The 10,708-nt window shown below is 38.1% G+C and overlaps 2 gene segments (V, D, J or C); both read left to right on the forward strand.

Annotated features, from left to right (window-relative positions):
• The first annotated feature begins 231 nt into the window (after positions 1 to 231).
• LOC114634225 lies at positions 232 to 728 on the forward strand. The segment is given in 2 exon segments: positions 232 to 317; positions 400 to 728. Coding segments are annotated over 2 exon segments (375 nt in total).
• A 1,227-nt stretch (positions 729 to 1,955) lies between these two features.
• On the forward strand, positions 1,956 to 5,757 carry LOC114634211. The segment is given in 3 exon segments: positions 1,956 to 1,964; positions 4,249 to 4,279; positions 5,429 to 5,757. Coding segments are annotated over 3 exon segments (369 nt in total).
• The last annotated feature ends 4,951 nt before the right edge of the window (positions 5,758 to 10,708 follow it).

The raw sequence follows: 10,708 nt of genomic DNA on the forward strand, positions 1-10,708 counted from the left end.
TAGGCCATCATCTGCATACTGTTCATGGAAGGGGTGTGGGATGAATTTCGTCAGAGAAGATTAGTACTTGGACCTCAATATCCTGCTGCCTAACACCAGTGTTCTCTATTTCAACCTTCTTGAGCATGACAAGTTCCTTATCTAAGAAGAACCCTGCTCATGAATATGTAAATCATGTGACTCTGTGGTGGTAAATACAGGAATGTTCACACTCCACAACAACATATGATCACTGCCTTCTCTGTAGAGACTGAGAACACAGGACTTCACCATGGAATGGAGCCAGATCATCCTCTTTCTAGTGGTAGCATCTACATGTAAGGGGCTCCCAATTCCAGACCAAAGGATGAGCCAGATAGTTAAGTGACAATGATATCCACTCTGCTTTTCCCTCCACAGGTGTTCACTCTGAGGTTCAGCTGCAGCAGTCTGGATCTGAGCTGGTGAGACCTGGGTCCTCAGTGAAGATGTCCTGCAAGACTTCTGGCTACACCTTTACCGGCTATGTTATACACTGGGTAAAGCAGAGCTCTGGACATGGCCTTGAGTGGATTGGATGGATTTATCCTTACAATGATAATACTAACTACAATCAAAAGTTCAAGGACAAGGCAATGCTGACCACAGACAAATCTTCCAGCACAGCCTACATGGAGCTCAGCAGCCTGACATCTGAGGACTCTGCGGTCTATTACTGTGCAAGGCACAGTGTTGCAACCACATCCTGAGTGTGTCAGAAACCCTGAAGGAGCAGGATGCTTCTCTGGGACTGAGATGACAGAGATGAGTTGTTTGAAGACTTATGTAAAAATAATCACTCCTAGTGCCAATTTTTTGTCCCACTTCCTTAAAGCCCTAAGTTGCATTTGTCCACTTTGCAATGGACATCTGTGAATAAAGTGATGTTGATTTAGGGTGATCCTAGTGTACTCCATACATTGTTAATCTCTTAACCAGTGACCATCTCTATTGACATATTTTTTGTTTAATAATACAACAAATAAGAGGAATTGTGATTATGTATGATAAAAAATATCTCTGGATTCTGCGATCAACCAGAACACTTTTTTTTGGGATAGCTAGAATAAAGTATAATACAAATTTGATCTGTAATATCCAAGGCACCTCTGGATAAAGAAAAACTCCTTACACAGTCTTAAGTCTTTAGTGACTTCCTGGTGTGTTGTCAACTCTGGCTGTGTGGTCTATTGGATGTTCCAGTCTTTTAGAATGCAGCAGATATTTATTTCACAATGCATAGTCACCTAAGTATAATTTTTGTAAGTTGGACAAAAGTAATTCTAAATGACCTTTCAAAGACCTCATTTATCAAGTTGATGCATGTACATGCTAGCTGAGTTAGGATCTAATGTTATATGTTAATATCTGGTCTCATAAAAACTGGAAGAAGTCCCATTAGTCAGGCATAGAGTTGCTAGCCTTTAGAGAACATAGACCTAGTCTGACACAGCATTACGTATCACAGTGAGTTGCACACCTGGTGCTTATTTGTGTGCTAAAGAGTGTTTGTGAATATGGTTGTCATGGCATCTACCTGTGTTTCTTGCACTGGCTAGACTGCCTTGTCTGAACTCAGTGGGAGATAATGTGCCACCTGCTGTAGAGACTTTATGTGCCAGGGTTGGGAGATATAACCATACGTGGCACACATACTCAGAGGAGAAGGGCAGCGACAATTGGGGCTGGACTGTATGAGGGGATACTAGGAGGGGGCCATAGAGCAGGTTTTTAAGTTAATAAACTAATAAATAATAAAAAATATAAATCAACCTAGACTTCTGATATCATTTTTGTGTAAATCTGTATATAGACACAAATTCCTAGACTTTATATTTCCCATCTCTGTTTAAATTGTTCAAAGTTCAAAAAGAGGTCAAGAGTTAGTAAAGGAAATAAGACAAAGGCATATATAAAACACATAGTGCTAAGGTGTCATGAAACAAGTAAGTAAAATATATGGGCTTTAAACTGTGTGTGTGTGTGAGTGTGTGTGTATGTCTCTGTATGTGTGTTTGTGTCTGTATTGTGTGTTTGTGTGTGTATGAGTGTCTCTATTTGTGTATTTTCATTAATTAATATTCTGATATTAAGCTCCAAGTGCATATAGCAATTTCTTCTAGGCAAACTTGTTTCTTTCTTTTTTTTTGTTTGTTTGTTTCTTTTGTTTTTTCGAGGCAGGGTTTCTCTGTATAGTCCTGGCTGTCCTGGAACTCACGCTGTAGACCAGGCTGGCCTCGAACTCAGTAATCAGCCTGCCTCTGCCTCCCAAGTGCTGGGATTAAAGGCGTGTGCCACCACCACCTGGCTGGAAAACTTGTTTCTTGATGGCATCCCTGCAGGTGCCAATAAGGGAAGCAACTCATGAGAAGAGATGTGAATGGAACATTGTGCAGATTGACTTTGTTAACTTGGATCAGACTCAGAAATCTAACCACAGGCAGTTTATTATATATATATATATATATATATATATATATATATATATATATATATTATACTTGACATGATGAACACAAGTTCTGACACAGCTCACTGCCATTAGTTCCTAAAATCTATGCCCTCCTCCTGGGACACTACAGAAACTGAAATGACATAATTTAGAGGCCCTCTCTATCACCATGAAAACAGTATCTCTCTTTGTAGAATGAATACAACTTGAATATTAGAACCTGATGTAAGCCTAACCAAGCAAGTGAAAGACTTGTATGACAAAATTTCAAGTCTTTGAAGTAAGAAAATAGAGAAGATATCAGAAGATAGAAAGATATTATGCAATTATGAATTGGAAGTATTAGCATAGTAAAAATTACTGTCCTGCCAAAAGCAATCTAAAGATTCAATGTAATCTCCATCAAAATTTCAAACAAAATTCATTGCAGACCTCAAAAGGATGACATTAACTTCATAAAGAGTAAACAAAACAAACAAATCAGGATAACAAAAACAAAATCCAAAGATAGCTAAAACAATTTTGTATGTCACAATACCTGATTTCAAGCTGTACTAAAGGGTTATTGTTAATCACCTAGCATGATATTGACCTAAAAACAGGCAGCTTGTTAAGTGGAATTGATATAAAGACCCAGAAGTACATCCACACACCTATAGACATCTGGTTTGTTTTTTTTTTTTATAAAGAAACCAGAAATATACAATGAAAGACAGTATTTTTGAAAAATGATGCTGATCTTATAGGATATTGGCATGAAGAAAAATGCAAATAAATCCACATCTATCATACATGCCAAACTTAAGTCCAAGTGGATTAAGAACTTAACATAATGCAGATAGACTCAAAGCAGAGTACCATGTCTTCTTAAGAATAGCAGGGAGACCATAACTCAAGCAGTGTACCATATCTTCTGAAGAACTGCAGGTAGATCATAATTCAAGGCAGTGTACCATATAGACCATGACATGTTTCAAGGCACAGGCCAAGAAGATTTTGTACTTTTCCACCACCTGGACCCTCTTACCCCCTCCCCTTGTAAAACACGCTATAAAAAAGCATTTCATGTTCAAAAAAAAAAAAAAGAAATTAAAAAAAAAATTTAAAAAAAAAAAAAAAGAACTTAACATAAAACCAGAATCACCTCTAGTAACTAAAATATCAGGAAAACAATCACTTTTCCTTAATATTTCTTAACATCAATGGACTCAATTTCCCCATGTGTGGTCAGAGTGCTGAAAATGATTGACAGAGAACTCAGTCACAGATAAGTAATGATTCCAGTCTCTCACCCAAATATCAAGGGCCACCATAAAACAGGGAAAAGAAAGGATATAAGATACAGAGGGGTCAAAGGAGATCGAATTCTATCTCCAGGGATGTAAATGTTCTTAGAGCACACATGAACTCTCAGTAGCTGTATTTATCAGTACAACACAAACTAACCAAAATAGTGAACATTACCACATGGAAGACCTTTAAATGACTGGTCAGGTAAAGATGTTTACTAGCAAGCTTAGCAATATCAGGTAAATGTCTTAAGTCATCCAATGGGGTTAATATATTGGCTTTTGTGCATATATACCCTGAACCCACAACTAAAACTAATATAACAATTAAAAAAATACATCATGGATGGGGAAGAAACCTTGAGGGCCTACACAAAGCAGAAAGTCTTTTGGCATTTGATGACTGATGGGCAAAATATAACCACGATTTTGTGGAAGACTTCTGGAGGTTCACTCATTTCTAGTGATAATCCTGTCAATGTCAAATAGGTAGCAGTGATTAAACTCACTGTGTTATTAGGTAATGAAACAAAGGAGCTAGGATATTGGGAAAGGGACTTATTGGACTGTCCCAAGGGGAAACACAGGGACCTAGTGGTGGTAGATTGTAGTTAGAGTCCTGAGAGTTGAGGTGGATCGTAGCATATTCATATATGATTGAAAATTTTAATGAATAAAAATCCATATGAAATATAGAAATAACAACTTTACATATGTATAGATTCTTGTGTACTTTGTATACTGTGAATATTTCTACTGTTACCTCTTGTCCCTCCTATTTTCTCTTTATTATGCTAGAGAATTTCACTAATGTAATATCATGTATTTACATAAATAGTTATTTATAACTATGAAATATATAAGAACTGCTAATGAGATTCTCATTAAATGTCTGTGATTTTGTGAATAGTCTTCACTAATATAGTTATCTCTAATTACATTTATTTTCCCAAAAGCATTATAAATTCTTTATTTATTTCTTATATTTATACATACCTGCACACACACACATATATGTGTAAGTGTGTGTATATAATTTATAATTAATTATAATATATATAAATATAATTAGTTGCATATATGAGAAAGAAGACTCTAAAACTATAAAAATTAGCTGTTTTTGCAATTCTCCATCATTATCATCATCACAATCATCACTGTCATCATCTTCATAGTCATTATCACTAAGCATTATCTGTATATCAACATGTTAACATGTCCCAGAGTGTAACAACTGACAAAGGCCAAAAATCAATTGAGAGATTCATCCCTGAAGTTACTTCCATAGCATCAGTTCAGGGCTCAAAGAAAGTGTGTGGGACACATTTCCTCAGAGAGGAATAGGATTTGGACCTGAGAATCCTGCTGCCTGACTCATGTGCCTTTTCAGCCCTTCCTCTCCAGTTCTTCTCCAGATGGACTAGGTTCTTATATAAGAAGTACCCTGCTCATATGGTGGTAAATACAGAGATATCAACACTCTGAAAACAACATATGATCAGTGTCCTCTCCAAAGTCCCTGAATACAGTGTCGCTAACCATAGAATGGATTTGGATCTTTCTATTCCTCCTGACAGCAGCTGCAGAAAAGGGGCTTAACAAATCCAAATCTGAAGAGGAGACAGGGCCTGAGATGACATTGACATTGACTCTGCCTTTCTGTCCACAGGTGTGCACTCCCAGATCCAGCTGCAGCAGTTTGCAGCTGAGCTGGTGGAGCCTGGGGTTTCAGTGAAGATGTCCTGCAAGGCTTCTGGCTATACCATCATTAGCTATTATATGAGCTGGATAAAGCACAGGCCTAGACAGGAACTGGAATGGATTGGAGCTATTCTTCCATTAAGTGGTAGTATTTACTACAATGAGAAGTTCAAGGGCAAGCCCACCTTGGCTGCAGACACATCCTCCAACACAGTCTACGTGCAGCTCAGCAGCCTGACATCTGAGGACTCTGCAGTCTATTACTGTACAAGATACAGTGGTGTAACCACACCCTGAGTGTGTCAGAAACCTTGGAGAAGCAGCAAGCCGGCCTATGACTGAGAAGAAGGATATTTTTCAGAAGAGTTGCTTGGATTTGGTCATTCTCTTTGCCCCCTTTTCAGTCTTTCTGCTACAGTTCTATATGGTATTTGTCAACTTTTCAGCATTACAGGTGTGAATAAAATGATGCTAATTGTGATTACTGTGGTACACTGTATCTTGACCTTTTCTTCACTAGTGAAAGCTTTCATTGGCATTATTATTCCTTAATAAAACAATATAAAATAGGTAAAATAATTCATAGTGATAAAAATATCTCTTGCTTCCAAGAGACTAAAACTGTATAGGGAGTTGCTTGGAATGAAGTATAGTATGAATTTTATCATTAAAATCCACATAAATAACATCTAAACAAATAAAAACTTGTCTCATACTTTTAAGTGGCATGAATGTGTGTTGTAAACTCTGGCTGTGTTGTTCAGCAGAAAGTACAGTCTCTTAGAATGTAATGTATGTGTATCAGAATACACTGTCGTATAAGTATAAACCCTGAAAGCTGGATAACTGGTAACTTCATGGGTTTTTTTTTTGTAGTAAGTTTTCTCAGTAGTCAGAACATTAGTTTTGCCTGTTATTGTGGAAGACATTTTTCAAATTAAAATATAAATGCCATGTGCTTAATATGGATGAAATCTCATATGGTTAATACATTGGGGGAGGTAGGAATCCCTTTGGTCATTTTTGTAGTAGACAGCATTCAAAACTATTCTGTAAAAGTCATTTTGAAATTCCCAGACACCTCATTCAGCAAAGCTCCCCACTGTGTGCCTCCACTGTGGGATTCAGTGTGGCTAATTCCCTTGAACCTGGGATGAGATCTCCCTCAATATCCAGCTATGCAACTCTCGAGCATATACAAAAATGACTCTGCATCCTATTAGAGACACTTACTCTATTTTCTTCATTGATGCTTTATTGGTATTAACTGAAAATGAAAATGGACTAGAGAATCAATGTAAAAATTGAAAAAAAGGTAGTATTAAACTGAAAGCTACCACACACATTTTGAGGATCTAGTGTTGATCTGTATCAGTCCTGTGCTTGCTGCTTCAGTCTCTTTTTGTTCACATGACCTTTTATCTGGTGATTTAGATGATCTTCTACTGGTGTCCTCCTTCCCCTCTGGCTCTTACACTCTTTCAGCCATATCTTCTGTGGATTTCTCTGAGCTCTAAGGATTGAGATTTGATGAGGGTTTTCCATTTAGAGCTATATGTGCCAAGGTCTCTCTCCATTAAGTCTGGAAAGGGTTTCAGTATTTGTTACCATTTAGTTTGATGGAATTCCTGTGTATTTGAACAAATGGTTCTCTGATTCTTGTCCTTTCTCTTGGTACATTTTCCCTTTTCATGATTTGTCTGCTCCATATTTTGTGTGGTTTTTGTTTTACCTTATTTATTTCTCTAAGTTTATGTTTATCTTTTAGCAGTCTGTTCCTTTCTAAGGAGGGTTTGAAAGGGGGTGGGTCCAGAAGATAGTGGAAGAAAGGAACTGGGGGTAGTAGAGGGAGGAGGAACTTTTCAGGACACATCATATGAAAAAGAAAATGTATTTTTAACAAAAGTGGAAAAAGAAAATGATATATAAACATCAGTATGTTTCACAGCTGTTAAACTATAAGAAATCATAAAATTTTCTGGTAACTGAATGGAACTAAAGGAAAATTCTCAACCAAAGTGAAGAAACACAGACCCTAAAAGACATGTATATGTTTGCTTAAATGTGGATGTTGGCTGTTATGTATTCCATAGGCAAGCTACTGTTTTTACAAACACAGACATTAGAATAGAAGAAGAATCTACTGGAGAGGGATGAGTACCCTTCGAAAGGAGAAATAGAATATATATGGATGGATTAAAATGGGAGGGCTGGGATCTGAACCTAAGGGGAAGAGATATGGTGAGAGTAGTCTAAAACTAAGGTTCATCTGAGAGGTTGCATATAATTTAATTCAGTAGAAGCTTCTTAAAATATATACACTTATGAAAAAAGTCTAAATGGAATCATCTACTAATGGAAGAGACAAAGTCCCAAATTGACATCTCTCTTCACCAAATAAAAACTCCAGTTGCTGGAATGGGTCACAGATAACCAATTTGTTAGACAGTGGACTATAATGGAAACTCCCAAATCATGAAGGATAATTCCAAAGCTGTTGATTTCTTTCCACAAGCTGAATGCAAGGAGCTATTCCTGAAGACAACATCTTCACCACATACTGAATTTGGGAAGTTGACCTGTAATCTACTTGGAGTTTTCACTACTCCTGACTCTCATTCATTGTACTGGAAGGCATCTGTATGCTGCTGAAGGTGAAACATAAACAACAATCCAATTATTTCTTTGATTTCCAATATGATCTCCCTGCAAGTTATGCTGGTGCAATAGTGGCACAAACCTTTAGGATTGAAACAACCCATATCTAATTGGATTTTAGGCTCACATTATTGGATGGAACTTGCCACTGACTCTAATTTGTTGCCCAAGAGACTACTACAAATTAGGCCGAATTTATTAAGAACCACAAGTTCAAACACAAATTCAAATCATAAATTGATTAAGATGTTCACCAAATAGACATTCTATAATCACTGATCTTTGTTCTGACAGCTGCAGTACAACATTGTGATTGCAAAACCAGGCCTGTAGGATCCAAGGACACTAAAGCCAAAGTTCTCAGTGCAATGAGTTCTTGTTTTTTGTCAGTGACAGAGGGCAGGGAATAAGGAAAAAGTCAGGAAAGAAAAGATAAAGGAAAAGGGAAAAGAGAAAGGGAACAAGGAACAAGGGAGAGGGAAGATTTATTCCTGAGTGGGACAATGGAAGAACTTCATCTGCATAGGAAGGAAAGAGATGAGCACATAGGAAAGTGGTTGTTTATGAAGTAAAATCAAGTAACCTATGTTAGCATGAGAGATCTATTTTTAATTAGGATATCCAAAGAGGGAATTGATTGATTGATTGATTGAGTGAGTGAGTGAGTGAGTGATTGACTGATTTATTGATTTTTACATCCCAATTGCTGCCCTCTCCTCTGGTCTCACATAAACAAGTCCCTCCTTCTACTCCCTTTCTTCTACTACCCTGACAGGGTAGGTGTCCTATTGGATATCCTCCAAACCTGGCCCATCAAGGCTCTGCAGTTCTAGGCTCATCATCTCCAACTGAGGCCAGACAAGGAAGTCCAGTTGTTAGCTTTTTAAAGCCTGCAGGTCCAGGCAAGAAGAAAGAGAGGTCCTGGTCCTGCTGGGTCTCTCAAGCTGAGCAGGATGGTAACTGTTGGCAGCCCAAAGAAACACACCCTGCTGGGAGTCTTATCTAAGCAAGAACTCAACTTTAATGTATCAGCCTCTCTCTTACATAAACTAGGAGCTTAGGGAGGAGGAGTTTTGGTGGGGTGAGATGACATGGGGGAAGGGAAGTGTGATGGAGGGTATGGGGTGACTGACAGGGCCAATGGCAAAGCTCTACATCAGCAACAGTGAGTTAGAGGCAGGGCCAAACAGGACTTCCTGAGTCACCTTGGTACATAAGTGACAGAGACAGGTCTCAAAACTTGAGCCAGACTTAGGCTGTCTTACAAGGCCGCAGAAACACAAGCCAGGCTTGGGTTTGTCCACAAGGCACAAATGAGGGCCTAACATCCAGTTATGAGAATGGATTCCAAGACTGGAAGCACGTTTAGGGACAATCCTCACTCCTGTTTTTGGGGGACCTATATAAAGATTGAGCTACCAATTTGCTATACATGTGGTAGGGGCCTTGGTCCAGTCCATGTATGCTTTTTGGTTGGTGTCTCAGTTCCTGAGAGTCCCTGAAATTATGGAATGATTCTCACCGAAGAGCTCTATGATTCAGACCTTTTGTCTGGTTTGTCCTTTTCATTTTCCCTAAGCAGAGTTTCTACTAATTATCCATTCTTGTTTACGAAGGCCTACTTCAGCACTAGGTTCAAAACTGTTTGAGCTTCTAAGGATCAGACAGGTCCTGAGCTACTTCAACATTTTCCTAGTTATATCAATAGTCTAACTCTTATTTACAATTATTGTGTACATCTTTTTAGTGGATCTATTAAACAGTGTAGGGTGAGTGATTTACCCTCTGAACACAGGTGCTCTGCCCCGGGTGTAGCCTCATGAAGTCAGGAAAGAGCCTGTTATCTCCTGTCATTACCATTTTAGAAATGGGAACTGGTAGAGCTGGATGGAACTGCCACCAAGGCAGAATCTGTCTCTGAGAGGGTTATCATAGTTATAGTGGAAAAACCTATAATCTCTGATACATAAATCATTATCCCTAGGTAAACTAGAGCCAACTATTCCTTAAGCTAAGCTCTGTGAACACTGGAGTTACAGGGTGAAAGTATTTCTTAAGCCAGACTGTGTAACTTCAGGCTAACCCATGACAAACCTACATACATAGGAGCTCATGACCAGCAGGGGTCACCATGAGGCCAATAAATCAACATAGACAGATGAGCTGTGTGTTAATGGGACTCTGTGTCCTCTATGGTTTCCTCTCTTAAGTATATTACCTGATCTGTCCTTCTTTGACTGACATATGATATCAACATGCTCAAAACCAGTAAAGATTCTATGTTAAACACTTCACAGACTTATCTTCACTTGTTTTTACTTGCTTTGTATAGTTTTTGAAAAAAGTTCACACAATGTATTCTAATAAATCAATCCTTCATCCACAACTTATTCTAGATCCTTCATATCTACCAACTCACCCAACTATACACCTTTTTTCTCTTTCTGAAAAAAAAAGAGAAAGCAATTTAAAAGGCGATTTAAAACAAACAAATCTAAACAAAAAACTAAACACACACACACACACACACACACAGAGGGAGAGAGAGAGAGAGAGAGAGAGAGAGAGAGAGAGAGAGAGAGAGAGAGAG

Source organism: Grammomys surdaster, unplaced genomic scaffold, assembly GCF_004785775.1.
Source record: "Grammomys surdaster isolate TR1022 unplaced genomic scaffold, NIH_TR_1.0 917, whole genome shotgun sequence".
Lineage (NCBI taxonomy): Eukaryota > Metazoa > Chordata > Mammalia > Rodentia > Muridae > Grammomys > Grammomys surdaster.